This window comes from Emys orbicularis, chromosome 6, assembly GCF_028017835.1.
Source record: "Emys orbicularis isolate rEmyOrb1 chromosome 6, rEmyOrb1.hap1, whole genome shotgun sequence".
Lineage (NCBI taxonomy): Eukaryota > Metazoa > Chordata > Testudines > Emydidae > Emys > Emys orbicularis.
In genome coordinates, this window is record NC_088688.1 from 129,840,101 (window position 1) to 129,855,457 (window position 15,357).

The 15,357-nt window shown below is 43.7% G+C and overlaps 1 protein-coding gene across 1 annotated transcript in view; it reads right to left on the minus strand.

Moving 5' to 3' along the window:
* KCMF1 (potassium channel modulatory factor 1) overlaps positions 1–15,357 on the minus strand; it is a 72,917-nt gene that overhangs the window by 16,288 nt on the left and 41,272 nt on the right. The window contains exon 3 of the mRNA XM_065406272.1: positions 9,353–9,492. Within this exon, the coding sequence (XP_065262344.1) occupies positions 9,353–9,492 (140 nt within the window). The remainder of the gene's footprint in view (positions 1–9,352; positions 9,493–15,357) is intronic.

Genomic DNA, 15,357 nt, shown 5'->3' on the forward strand with positions numbered 1-15,357 from the left:
GGGCTCTTAAAATCAATTTCTGTACTCCTCCCCGACGAGTGGAGTAGCGCCGAAATCGATATTGCCATTTCGAATTAGGGTTAGTGCGGCCGCAATTCGATGGTATTGACCTCCGGGAGCTATCCCACAGTGCAGCATTGTGACCACTCTGGACAGCAATCTGAACTCGGATGCACTGGCCAGGTAGACAGGAAAAGCCCCACGAACATTTGAATTTTATTTCCTGTTTGCCCAGCGTGGAGAGCACAGGTGACCACAGAGAGCTCATCAGCACAGGTAACCATGCAGGCCGATAATCAAAAAAGAGCACCAGCATGGATCGTACGGGAGGTACTGGATCTGATCGCTATATGGGGAGAGGATTCAGTGCTAGCAGAACTTCGTTCGAAAAGACGAAATGCCAAAACTTTTGAAAAAATCTCCAAGGGCATGATGGAGAGAGGCCACAATAGGGACTCAGATCAGTGCCGCATGAAAGTCAAGGAGCTCAGACAAGCCTATCAAAAAACAAAGGAGGCAAACGGTTGCTCCGGGTCGGAGCCGCGGACATGCCGCTTCTACGCTGAGCTTCATGCAATTCTAGGGGGGGCCGCCACCACTACCCCACCTCTGACCGTGGATTCCGAGGCGGGGGTAATCTCATCAGCCACACCTGAGGATTCTGCGGACGGGGAAGAGGAGGAGGAGGACGAGCTTGCGGAGAGCACACAGCACTCCATTCTCCCCAACAGCCAGGATCTTTTTCTCAGCCTGACTGAAGTACCCTCCCAAGCCAGTATCCAAGACCATGATCCCATGGAAGGGACCTCAGGTGAGTTTACCTTTTAAAATATAAAACTTGTTTTAAAAGCAAGCGTTTTTTAATGATTACTTTGCCCTGAGGACTTGGGATGCATTCGCGGCCAGTACAGCTACTGAAAAAGTCTGTTAACGTGTCTGGGGATGGAGCGGAAATCCTCCAGGGACATCTCCATGAAGCTCTCCTGGAGGTACTCCAAAAGCCTTTCCACAAGGTTTCTGGGCAGTGCAGCCTTATTCCGTCGTCCATGGTGGGACACTTGACCACGCCATGCTAGTAGCAAGTAATTTGGTATCATTGCATGACAAAGCCTGGCAGCATATGGTCCCGGTGTTTGCTGGCATTCAAGCAACATCAGTTCTTTATCTCGCTGTGTAATCCTCAGGAGAGTGATATCGCTCATGGTAACCTGGTTGAAATACGGGAATTTAATTAAGGGGACAGAGGTGGCCGTTCCTACTGGGCTGTTTGCCTGTGGCTGAAAAGAAATCCTTCCCTGCAGTTAGCCATCCTTCCCTGCAGAAATCCTTCCCTGCAGTTCCCATTTGGCTAGCAGGGATCTTCCCTGATACCAGCCACGTGGTGGGGGGAGGGGTAAAGCGATCATCCCAGAGCATTCATGTCGTGTGTGTGTGTGTGTGTGTGTGTGTGTGTGTGTGTGTGTGTGTGTGTGTGTGTGTGAGAGAGAGTGTGAGAGTGTGAGTGAGAATGGGGGGCGGGGGGGGTTAGTTTGTTTTCTGCTGCTGAAGGTTAACAGGAAAACCGCAGCACTCAACGGGCTTTGCTTGGTATGTGGGAAAGGAGGGCGCAGAAGCCGAAAGACAATGGCTTACCATGGCCGCATGCAAGCCAATTCTGTTGCCCGGACCTGCGTCTGTGATCTCTAGCAGCAAAGCCACAGGCACTCAATATTAAGAGGCAAAAAATTCGGATTAATCCCGTAGTGTAGACATACCCTTGGCCTTTCTAATTTTGTCCCTACATACTTGTGTTATTTGTTTATATTCATCCATTGTAATTTGACCTAGTTTCCACTTTTTGTAGGACTCTTTTTTGATTTTTAGATGAAGGACGCTTACTTTATATTTACTCCACCCAGAGGCATTTTCTCAGCTCTGTGATGGGCCCCATCCACTTTCAATGCAGGGCGCACCCATTTAGCCTTGCTACTGTACCCAGAGCCTTTACCAAAGTCTTTCTGATAGCAGGAGCTATGGAATGGCTTCACTGTTTTCCCCTACCTTGATGACCGGCTTCTTGTTGCCACGACAAACCTGGAAGCTTACAAGCTGACCTCATCAATGCTTCAACTACTTTCTTCCCTAGGAATAAGAGTGAACTTGGAAAAGTCTGTCCTCTCTCTGATGCAGACAACAGATTTCATAGGGGCCCCCTAGATTCAGTCAAGTGAGAGCTTATCTACCAAGGCATAGGTTTCACACCATGAGCAACCTAATAAATCAGGTTATGTGCAACCCTTGAGCTCCAGTCAGAACTTGTCTTTACACATGGACCAGCCTATTTTATGAAAATCCAACAGCAACAACAATGGTTAACGTACCAGTCAGAGTCCTTTGAACTTGCAAGAGGGACCAAACAAGCCTGCCCTTTAGTATATGCACTAGCCATTCAATTCCTGACCACTGCACTTCGATTGTCTTTATCTATTGAAGAAATTAAAATTGGCAACCACTAATAGATTTAACTTCTCACCAAAACTTTGTACCACAGATATGAAACCTGTTCCTTATTTTTGGGAAGCTGTGCAGCCTAAATTTTGAAAGTACCATATATTTTTCAAGTACACTGAGCACATAATAAACCTAACAGGTCAAGAATTTTTCAATAATTTTTTTTTTGGGGTGTGGGGTCAGAAAATGCTGATTCATCAAAATGCATCAGCTTTGCCAAAGGTCTTGTTGGGAAGATCCAGGATGGAATTTTTGGTGAGAGAGAGAGCCCGGAATAGCTAATAGCCTGGTGCTTTGGGCACTCACCTGGGATGTGGGAGATCCAGGTTCATGTCCTTGCTCTGAATCAGGCAGAGAAGGGGACTTGAACCTAGGTCTCTCACATCCCTGGTGAGCACTCTGACCATTGGCTATTCCAGTTGGGGCAGGTGGGTCATTTTTTTTTCGGGGGGGGGGAGGGAAAAGAAAGGAAACAACTTGAAAGATGTTGGTTTTGTTCCACATTGGAATGAAAAACTCTGAAACTCTGAACATTTTTCATGAAACAGAATTCTTGTTTTCCAGCCAGCCTCGCTACTAAGTTTAAATATCAAGGGGTAATACCACCAATTATTACAATACTACAAATGTCCAAAGAAATTGGGGGGGGTGTTGCCCTTCTGAACTGGAATCTTCCAACTATGTAATCACTACATATAAGGAAAGGCAAAAACTTCAATTCTAGCCAGTCATACACATTAACATGGCAACGTTTGAATAGGATCAGATTTATTCTGTTGAACTGAGTTCTTTAACCTGCTGCCTAAAAGAAGAATTACCAGATATAGGTAAAAACAATCCAATTAGCCCTGCAAATCTGGCTGAAAGTCAGAAAGCTTTTATATATACACAAGCATATTTTGATTACCACTGCTACTGTAAGTACTTGCTTAATGTCAGTATCTAAGCAAGGATAATTGTTTCAAAACATGGGCTCAAAGCCGTTATAAACCTGAATGACTTTCTCCTCAGTCACGTGCTTATATTCTTTGCTCAACTTCAGCAACACTACAATATTGAAACAGTTTTATATGTACCTACAATTAAGAGACTTTATAACCAATGCTAAATTCAGCTCTTTACTAACACATCATGCAAATGTGCATGGGTGCTACGAATAAAGTACTGTGGATGAAAATATCCTTCAACACCACAAGCTAGGAACAAAGATATGGATATAAAAATACTGGAGACTGATCTGCAAATAAAGAACAAGGGTTCCCTTTTCAGACAGGTGGAGCACCACAACTCCCACAGAGAGGCAGGTGCTCAATACTACGAACTTTGGCCTCAAGTGCAAATGAAAAAAGACATTTTTAAACATAGCTGCAGACCAAAAAGTGCCAATTGGAGAAACTCAGACTCACACGTCTGTATCTGCAAAGTTTCACTGACATCAAGTGGCATGAATCAGAATTACATCACCACACCAATGACAAAAACGCATCTAAATGTAGGGATTTTATTGCAATCACTTTATTTAAATGTAGCAATTAAAGTAAAACCTGAAATTATCTAAAAGAGACCAGCCCGGGGGAGCGGGGGGGGGAAGCAGGAAGAAGAAAGTGATGTGCACCCGCACTTGATACCAGTGTCTAGGGGTATGTCTACACTATGGGCTTACTCCGATTTTACAGAATTCGATTTTTGGCAGATTGTATAAAGTCGAGTGCATGAGGCCACACTAAGCACATTCATTCGGCGGTGTGCGTCCATGTACCGAGGCTACCGTCGACTTCCGGAGTGTTGCACTGTGGGTAGCTATCCCAGAGCTATCCCATAGTTCCCGCAGTCTCCCCCGCCCATTGGAATTATGGGTTGAGCTCCCAATGCCTGATGGGGCCAAAAATTTGTTGCAGCTGGTTATGGGTAAATGTCGTCAGTCAATCCTCCCTCCGTGAAAGCAACGGCAGACAATCGTTTCGTGCCCTTTTCCCTGGATTGCCCGGGCAGACACCATAGCACGGCAACCATGGAGCCCATTCAGCCTTTTTTCACTGTCACCGTATGTCTATTGGATGCTGCTGACAGACGCGGTACTGCAGCGCTACACAGCAGCATCCCCTTGCCTTTGCAAGTTGGCAAAGACGGTTACCAGCCATACTGTACCGTCTGCTGCTGTCATGGGTGCTCCTGGCCGGCCTCGGTGAGGTCGGTCGAGGGCGCCTGGACAAAAATGGGAAGGACTCCCCAGATCATTCTCTTCTTTAAGTTTTGTCTAATGGAGAGTCAGTCCTGCCTAGAATATCAGGCAAGCCTACTAAAGAACCAGAGAGGCAAACGGAGGCTCCGGGTCAGAGCCCCAGACATCCCGCAGAAATGATGAGCTGCATGCCATTCTAGGGGGTGCCCCTACAACAACCCCAACCGTTGCTTCCCTCCTCCCCCACCCCTCCTGGGCTACCTTGGCAGTTATCCCCCCATTTGTGTGATGAAGTAATAAAGAATGCATGAATTTGAAACAACACTGACTTTATTGCCTCTGCAAGCAGAGATCAAAGGGGGGAGGGGAGGGCGGTTGGCTTACAGTGAAGTGAATCACCATTCTGCACTTGCACAGCCTATAGCTGAAAATGGGAATCTGTGATAAGCACTAGGATAGAAGCAAAGGCAGGACTGAATCTCCATTTGTGTGGGGGCCTTTGGTTGACACTGGTAAAATACAAAATGTCCCAGGATATGTATGTTGGGGGACAGTTCTAAACGGCAGCTTTATTTTTTTATTAGCAGCAAAATGTAGCGGTCTAAGTATCTGATTGTGAGCCCTGGGAGCAAGGGGTAGGCTGGGGTAGGTGCGACCGCGCGGTGCTGCCGACTGGGAGAGCAGCCTGAGGCAGAAGCCTCCAGCTGGCATGATATTCCAGGCAGGACTGAATCTCCATTACACAAAACTTAAAGAAGAGAATGACCTGGAGTCATTCCCATTTTTGTCCAGGCGCCCCCGACCGACCTCACCAAGGCCAGCCAGGAGCACCCATGTCTGCCCAGGCGCCCCCGACCGATCTCACCGAGGTTTCACGGTGGAGGGGGGGAGGGGCTGACGACATATACCCTGAACCACCCGCCACAATGTTTTTGACCCTTTAGGCATTGGGAGCTCAACCCAGAATTCAAATGGTTTTCGGAGAGTGTGGGAACTGTGGGATAGCTATAGTCGTCAGTCGCCCCTCCCTCTGTGAGCATCCATTTGATTCTTTGGCTTTCTGGTACTCTTGTCTCAGCTCCTTAAGTTTCACGCAGCACTGTGTTGAGTCCCTGTTGTGGCCTCTGTCCATCAGGGCCTTGGAGATTTTTTCAAATGTTTTGGCATTTCGTCTTTTGGAACGGAGTTCTGATAGAACAGATTCATCTCCCCATACAGAGATCAGATTCAGTATCTCCCGTACGGTCCATGCTGGAGCTCTTTTTTGATTCTGGCTGTGCTGATGAGCTCTGCATGGTCACCTGTGCTGATCAGCGCTCCACGCTGGGCAAACAGGAAATGAAATTCAAAAGTTCGCGGGGCTTTTCCTGTCTACCTGGCCAGTGCATCCGAGTTCAGATTGCTGTCCAGAGCGGTCACAATGGTGCACTGTGGGATAGCTCCCGGAGGCCAATACCGTCGAATTGCGGCCACACTAAGCTTAATTCGAAATGGCAATGTCGATTTCGGCGCTACTCCCCTCGTCGAGGAGGAGTACAGAAATCGATTTTAAGAGCCCTTTATGTCGAAGTAAATGGCTTTATTGTGTGGACGGGTGCGGGTTAATTCAATTTAACGCTGCTAAATTCAACCTAAACTCATAGTGTAGACCAGGCCTAGGTCTAAACAGAATCAACACCCTCATTCTAACTCTCAAATCCACGTGTTACATTCTTCTTTGAAATGTGAAAAAATAAAATAAAGGAGTCAGAAGAGAGGATGAAATCTGAAATGATGAGTCATTTCCCTATCATACAGTAGGTCTGATGCAATCCGTTTCAAGCTTTCATATTTTTATATCAACCAATAGCATACAAAGATAAAACTGAGCAACAAATACATTCACTCAATGTCCCACATATTCCTGAAGCATAAAAATCATCCATACATGAACTGTTTGATTCCTGGGAGAACTTAATCTAGAATAGCTTAAGAACTGTGTTGCAGAAATTGTCTAGTAGGTATTTTTGTTTAAATCAGGTAGTGAAGAGCTGTGGACTTTTCTAAGACAAAAGTAATCTAGAGCTCATCAGTTCCTAAATAGCTGAGGTGTATAGTCATTAGTTTCAGACCATCACAATAAAGGTCAAGAACAAAGCATTTATAAGGCATCAAAGACAGATTGCAAACTGTTCTTGAACAGATCCAAGCCTTCCTAGACATAGTAAAGAGGGCTATTTCCCATGTTCAGAAAAAGTTTCAGAGACAGAAATATCTACAACTCTATTGTATAATGCGCAGTTGAATACCACAGGGTAGGCCTACACTAGAAATGCTAGACTGGCACAGTTGCAGCGGTTAGTAGTAAATCCACCTCTCTGAGAGGTAGCTAGGTTGATCATAGAATTCTTCCCTTGACCTAGCAGTGTATACACCAGGGCTTCACAGTCCTGAGCGATGTAGTTAAGCTGACCTAACTCTGTAGTACAGACCAGCCCCTAGCTGCTGTGAACTGATTACTACTATTGAAATCACAAGGAAATCAAGTGATTAGTAATAGAGAAAAAGCAAAACCCACCTTACAGGACCAAGATACCATAGCATTTTAATTTTATGGACCACTGAACAAGTGATAGTCAAATCCAAAGTTCCTCAGCAGGATCCAGCTATCCTTCCTTGATGGGAAGGTCACACTGGCTACATCTACACTGGGAAGGAAAAAAAAAAAACAGCCCCACACAACCTCAGCAGCAAGTCTCAGAGCCCAGGCCAACTGACTTAGGCTCACATGGCTCACACTACAGGGCTAAAATTAGCAGTGTAGATGTTCCCGCTTGGGCTGAAGTCTTGGCTCTGAAAACCAACAAGGAGGGTGGGTCTCAGAGTCTGGGCTCCAGCTTGCATAGAAACATCTACACTGCTATTTTCAGTCCCATAGCACGAGTCTGAGTCAGGTGACCTGGGCTTTGAGACTCATTGCTGCAGGTTTGTTTTTTTAAAACAGCGTAGTGGGTTACCCATTAGCCCGATCTTTGTACGAATGAAGCACTTTAAGACTCTGTGCATATATATAGCAATCTCAAGAGCAGGGCCGGCTCTAGGATTTTTGCCGCCCAAAGCAAACACAATTTTGCCCCCCCCCCCCCGTTTTTTAATTACCCCACCCCCGGCCCCGCCTCAACTCCGCCCCTTCCCCAAATCCCCAGCCCTGCCTCCTCCCCCCAGGCTCTCAAGCCTGGGAGTGAGGGAGGGAGGGGGAGCAGCGGCCGCTCGGGATCTCCCCCTCCCTCCCAGGTTTGAGAGCCTGGGAGGGAGGGAGGGCGAGTAGCGGCGCGCGAGCGGCAGCGGAGGTGAGCTAGGGCGGCCGGGGCACATTTTTAGGGGCGGCATTCTGGCGCCGGCCATGCCGCCCCTAAAAACGTGCCGCCCCAAGCACCAGCTTGTTTTGCTGGTGCCTAGAGCCGGCCCTGCTCAAGAGCAGTCATTAGGTGGTATAACCTTTTTCTGGTAATGCCTGGACTTTCAGAAAAGAAAGGATGTTGTGATAATGCCCTAGATGATTCTGGAGTTAGAAATCCAAAAAGTGCCATACTGACTTGACACTGGAAAAGAACAGGTTAGACAAATACCTGTCAGGAATGGTCTTGAGTGCAGGGATTGCACTAGATGACCTACTGAGGTCCCTTCCATGGAATTGTGCTATCCATTTTAACAGCCAGAAGAACGTGTCGGATAACTTTTAATAAGTATTAACTGAACAACTTTTTGAAGTATTTCTACAAACAATGCCAGATTCATTGAAAAGAGAAAAAGTAGTTTAAAATAGGCTGTTACAAGTCGGGTGCAAACCCTTGCCCACTTCCCAATTCCACACAATAAAAACCATACAGTTACTCCAGTCTACAGAATATGGACAGTGTGCTGATTTGGTGGCTGGGCTGAGAGAAGTGCTGTTGGGACAATTAGCATGCAGCAGGTTCTAAATGTCCCATAATACGCATCAAGAACTCCCTCCGCCTCCCCCCCCCAAACAGTCAACATTAGGAATGAGAATTGTGGGCACAAAAAGTGAATTCCATGATATTAGGCTCTCTCCTGAGTTTTTCTGCATTGTACAATATTCAGCAATTTCTAAGCTTTCATTTTAAAAGAGTTAAGTTCATCTTTTCTATTGTGAAGATACAGGTGGCATAATGTAAATTTGATAGAAAACTGTATCCAATCAATATAACATCAGCAAAGGTTGCTCACTGCTCAATTACCCAATTCTCCTCAACTTTAGATTGAATTAATATAATATAAATATTAACATTATTTTTAAAGGACTTTTTCTCTGCCCCTTTCATATTTAGAAAGAAATAAGCGATGTAGAAATTAAACACACAAAACTATGTTAATGCAACATTAAAGCTGGCTGGTTAAAATAAAATAAAAAGTCAGGTAATGCAACAGTTAAGGCTCCAACAGCAATGGTGACTTGATCATGTTGCATATATGTGACTTAGTAAAATCACTTACAAGAACACTTCACTCCAATTGTTTTTAAAATATGACAAACATTCTAATCTCTCAAGTGTTTGTGTACACACCCACCCACCCACCATTTTTAGAACAGATACACAAACTAAAATGAATGACATAGTAGAGCTTTAATTTCTCATGTTTTCACCATAATTCAAAAGCAATAGTGATTCTGCTTACCACTTCTGTTGATGTTTCTGCATGCTCGGAAGTAACATGTTCTTGAAGAGATGTTTCCGTATAACCCATTTTTCCACAATAAGGACAAGTAAAAGACTGTGGCTGCTCTACAGAGAAAGCTTCTCCACCATAGTACAAATCTGGAAAAGAAAAGCAGTGGGTAGACTTCACTCACGAAGAAGCATTACTAGATACACTAGAGTTAAAATATGTATGGTACAGTCAACTCCCTTAAATTAGTTCTTTGGTCAAGTGACATTTTAACTCAGGCACTTGGTTATATGTCTGAAAACGTAAGGAGACATTGATATTTATAAAGATGTTCAACGAATTAAACACTCAAAGAAATAAATGGATTATGCTAATTTCATGCTATCAAATACAACAAAACATTAGCATCCACTAACTGCAAGTGCCTCATGTGCCACTTTCTACCCTAATTTGTCCCCCAACTTCACACCCAAATCATTTCCCCTGATATAAGTTCATTATAGTAGAAATGTTGGGGTAGGCAGATCTCCAGGAGGTTACCTTGGTCACTGCAAATCTACACAAAACAGTATTTAAATGTGTGTTGTCTACAATGGCACTCCTTCTACCACTGTTGGGAATGAACCAACATTAGCAACAATGGGAAATTGTAGAGAGAAAAAGCCTAGTCCAGACAAAGCTCACACTTGGTCTATTTACCAAAGCAAATAACACTTGAAAGCTGCTATGTTCTAGTTTCTTCAAGCACCTACACCTGTAGAATTTATATAGTTCGACTCCTGAACAAACAGCTACGTTAAAATGCACTCTTGCAAACCTGCCATGAAAATTTAACCACCTCTACTAAAAAAAAAAAAAATCTACTCGCCCCTTCTTCACTACGATGACTACAAAACAAATAAAACTTGTTATTTACTTGCAGGCTTAAAAGAGGTTTTTTTTCTGAGCACGTAGATTCAACTATTTTCCACCATTCTTCCTCCTTGGGCTTGTTGATAGTCAAAAAATGATTGGACATTTATATGGATAAAGAATATACAGTTCTAAATAATAAAGGATTGAAAAACTGAACAAGTTTTGGAAAAAATATAAATCTTCATGCTCCAGGACATAAGCCAACCTCAAAATGATGGGGGTTAGGAAGGAACTTCCCTGTGGGCACATACAGAGTTTCTTGCATCTTCTGAAACTTCCTGTATTGGCCTCTGTCAGACAGGATATGGGGCTAGACAGAGCGCTGGTTTAGAATAATTCAAAAGATGTTATCAATAGGAACTCTTGTTCTCCAAATTAGCACATGCACAGAGCCTCACTGCAGGAATCACACACCTAACCCCACAGCCACTGAACCATTTTTGAACAATAATTAGCAGCTATAGGGTGTTTGCATACCCTAGAGCCCAATATTTCAAGACTGCTTCATGAAGTCTTATTTGCAGAGAGTTACTAAGGAGAGGTAAAGACGGAGGGTCAGTGTTGCTCTGTGGAAGCAACATATTGCAGAACAAGAGTCGGATTAATAACAGGAGTACTTGTGGCACCTTAGAGACTAACAAATTTATTAGAGCATAAGCTTTCGTGGGCTACAACCCACTTCTTCGGATGCATATAGCTATAGAAGAAGTGGGTTGTAGCCCACGAAAGCTTATGCTCTAATAAATTTGTTAGTCTCTAAGGTGCCACAAGTACTCCTGTTATTTTTGCGGATACAGACTAACACGGCTGCTACTCTGAAAAGAGTCGGATTGTTTGCCAAAAAGTCTTTTTCTAATTCATGACACTGTTCCCATAGGGCTCTAAGTAGGAGGCTAAGAGAAAGAGAGCCTTTTCAGAACATTCACTGCTAGCATACACTACAGGGACTTATCCTTGCTGGAGAGGAAATGCTGTCACATCCAAACTGTGACTATTTGGTTGGTCCACCAGATTCAACCATCTCTGAAAGAGTCACAAAGACGCAGACTGCCATCAGGCCTAGGTGTCAAATAAAACTTCACTTCTACCCTGCATCTGGCTAAACCATTGACTAGAAGAGATCTTGGAACCTGTCTCATAGCAACCAAGCTAGAGCCTGGTGAAATCTAAGGTGACGCCTATGAAGGTTAGAATGGGGAACAAGGGGAACTATCATAGGATCTCTCTCCACCTGCAGGCCCTGATAATGCTGATGAGACACAATCACAGCGAAGTACATGGCTGCTTCTAACCCAAAAGTTAGTACCTCTGTCTGGTAGCGGCTGCTGCCTTCCACAAACCTGAGGTATGTGTGCTTTAACCTTTCTGAGATGTGGAAGTAGGCGTTTTGAAGGTTAAGTTCACCATATCCATTGTGAGAGACGAAAGCAGGGATTATGGTGCCCAGAAACAGAAGTAATCTGTTCAATATTCAGAGATGCAGAACAGGCCACAAAGTTTCCTTTTGGAATAAGAAAACAGTAGGAATGAAAGCCCTGAGCCTTTCTTAAGGCTCTGGGCACTCTGAAAACACTTGAAAGTTTTTAGAGAATCATAGAATATCAGGGTTGGAAGGGACCTCAGGAGGTCATCTAGTCCAACCCCCTGCTCAAAGCAGGACCAACCCCAACTAAATCATCCCAGCCAGGGCTTTGTCAAGCCTGACCTTAAAAACCTTTAAGGAAGGAGATTCCACCACCTCCCTAGGTAACCCATTCCAGTGCTTCACCACCCTCCTAGTGAAAAAGTTTTTCCTAATATCCAACCTAAACCTCCTCCACTGCAATTTGAGACCATTACTCCTTGTTCTGTCATCTGCTACCACTGAGAACAGTCTAGCTCCATCCTCTTTGGAACCCCCTTTCAGGTAGTTGAAAGCAGCTATCAAATCCCCCCTCATTCTTCTCTTCTGCAGACTAAATAATCCCAATTCCCTCATAAATCATGTGCTCCAGCCCTCTAATAATTTTTGTTGCCCTCCGCTGGACTCTCCAATTTTTCCACATCCTTCTTGTAGTGTGGGACCCAAAACTGGACACAGTACTCCAGATGAGGCCTCACCAATGCCAAATAGAGGGGAATGATCATGTCCCTCCATCTGCTGGCAATGCTTCTACTTATACAGCCCAAAATGCTGTTAGCCTCCTTGGCAACAAGGGCACGCTGTTGACTCATATCCAGCTTCTCATCCACAGTAACCCCTAGGTCCTTTTCTGCAGAACTGCTGCCTAGCCACTTGGTCCCTAGTCTGTTGCAGTGCATGGGATTCTTCCATCCTAAGGGCAGGACTCTGCATGCTCATCTGCATTGTGGAACTTTGCAGGACTAGAGAAATATCGCCACCATTTTGAGTAAAGTTCAAGGTGACTCCATAAATAGCAAAAAGTTGACATAAATAGTGGAAAAACTACAAAAATTAAACTAAATGTTTTAAGTTAATACTAAAGCTACCTCTATTATGTGTACATTATTTACAATTATTTTTGCTAACTATGTATGGTTAGCTTGGCTCTATGACTACTCAACTAGGTGGCTAAAGAGGAATTCAGGCTGCAAAGGGGGTAATTATACCCTTAGTGTTCAGAATGTGGAGCTCAAGGGATCTGGACTACTGCTTATAAATAGTTAGTGGCTTTATGGTTAGACATGAAACTCCTCCAACAACAGGATTCTGCAGAGCAGTGATATAAAAGAGTAAACCAGAGTTCTCTTTTTTGGTCCTAATAATTTTGCACATCTAGGAAACTACATAAAGATTTTAGACATAAGAGGTAAACAAAGGGACAGATTCCAAATTTTCAAAAAAATTCAGAAAAATCCAAATGTAATCTTCCTCCTCCTTAACTAGTCCTATTGCTTTCACTGTACTGAGTTCATGGGTTCACAGAGTACTGTGATGTCATTTAAAGTTCAACACTTCAGCACGGACACATGCAAAATATTGTGGAGTCCTACAGGAACTGTTAAATGCCATCAAACAAGCTCAAATCAACGGCATTAACAATTGTTTCCTTACATGCTAGTTTGATTACTTCTAATTTTTGGTAGGTCTTTCCAGACAGTGGATAAATATCCATCTAACAACTGAATCCCTTTCCTCCCTCCCACACAAATAAATTTTATGTCAGACCCATCTATAAGGGCTGTTTCCAGTTTATCAATCCAGTTCCAGAAACTTCCCAAATAGTAACACTGCGTACACAGATCTTGCTACAAATAATTAAACAAAAACATGAACAGTAAATTAATCAGAAGGACAAAGTAGCAGAAAAAAGGAAGTCCACACAAAACTCCTCCCACAAGTAGCAAGATGTAAGTGAAAAAATAAGTATATAAGAAATTCTTGCTTGTTACAGCTGCCATCTATAAAACAAATTTCAAAATCAAAGTATTTAAAAACAAGAGGGAGGGAACTGAGTGACAATTCCCAGCTTTTCAGTTGAGCTAACTCAGACCTTGGTATCTGGACCTATCTGAGGTTAGGAAAAATCAAAATCTCCCCTACATGCCACAGCTGTGTCCACAGAGTGAAAACTCCAGCAATAGTACCCCATGTTCTGACATAAACGGGGGGACAGTATTGAGATAAAAGAGGAGATTCAGCACAAATGCCATCAAATCCAAGCTTCCGATCCTCATCTTCAAGACTGTCTAATGCAGCCCCTACATGAATCTCAGCCCTCCCCTGGGAGGTGGGAGGGTCCCAGAGCCCAGGCTCCAGCCCAAGGCCAGAAGTCCACACTGCAGTGAAACAGCCCCGCAACCGTGTCTAGTTGCTATATAGACACACCCTAGGATTGCTCAGACAAAACCAGGCTTGCTATAATGGACGAATGTAAAAAAAAAACAAAAAAAACAGTGTGACATTTTCTTGCCTTCATCTACCGGTAAGACAACATAATACTTTGTCTGGACTGACCCAAAGGACATAGGGGAAATTTACATTTTCTTTTCTTTTTACTTAGTTATTTTTCTGAGTGTTGCAAAGAAATGTGCATGTAAATTAAAATTCTGCCACTGAACAGATAACAGTATGAGGTTGGTTGTCAGATTATTACATTGACATTTGACCCAAAAGATCAAAAAGTAACTTTCTTCTAACACTTATATTAAGGAGCTTTATTAGAATAAGGCAGTGTTATCCCTAAAGACACACTTCCTACTTCACTGCAGAGGTTTTGGCTAAAACCTTCCCAGCCCTTCTGCCTGGCTTCCTCTTACAGACCTAAAGAAGAAACATACATGCCCTTATATCTTTACTCCTCACTATATTTGTGTGTGTGAGAACCATCTGTAAAAAAAAATATTTAGCAATAAAGATTCACCACACACCCAAATCTAATCTTGTGGCTTGAGAAGGACTTGTCCAGTTGATTAATATGAATAATCAAATCCCAAAAGGAACAGACTCTTATTCAACTTGTTTAGGACTGTTTAGTACCACTGCTACTAGAGTCATATGCCAACAACTAGATTTGGAACCAGTTGAAAATGTTGCCACTTTCTTCTATACTGATCACCTATCAATTTCATTCATGTAGGAGGATCTCTGGGTACAGTTATGTCCACTAGCAACAGCCAGTATTGTTCAGTATTTTTGTTCACCCAGTTTTATCAGTTTCTGTCCTTCTGGTTTTAGTTTGGGTAAGCTTCAGGCTGAAATCCAGTCACTGAAGCCTGAGACTTCTTAGAGTTTTGTATCTCTAAGGCTTTGTCTACACTACAGCCTATGTTGGCATAATTTGTGTCACTCAAGGGTGTGAAAAAACATAAATGTGCACAGCGCTATGTCGGCAGGAGACCTTCTCCCGCTGACACAGCTTCTGCTGCTCCCGGAGGTGGTTTTATTATGCCAACAGCATAGAGCGTCTTCACTAGACGCGCTGCATGGGCATAGCTGTATCGGTATAGCTGCAGCGCTGCACATATAGACATGGCCTAAGCATCACATTCTTTAAGCAGAGACACTTAGCATAAATGTTTGTCTCGAAGGTTGGCAGGATTGTTCGGATCTGTTGCCCCATAAGCATCCGAGCTGAGCTTACTCTGGTGATTGATGT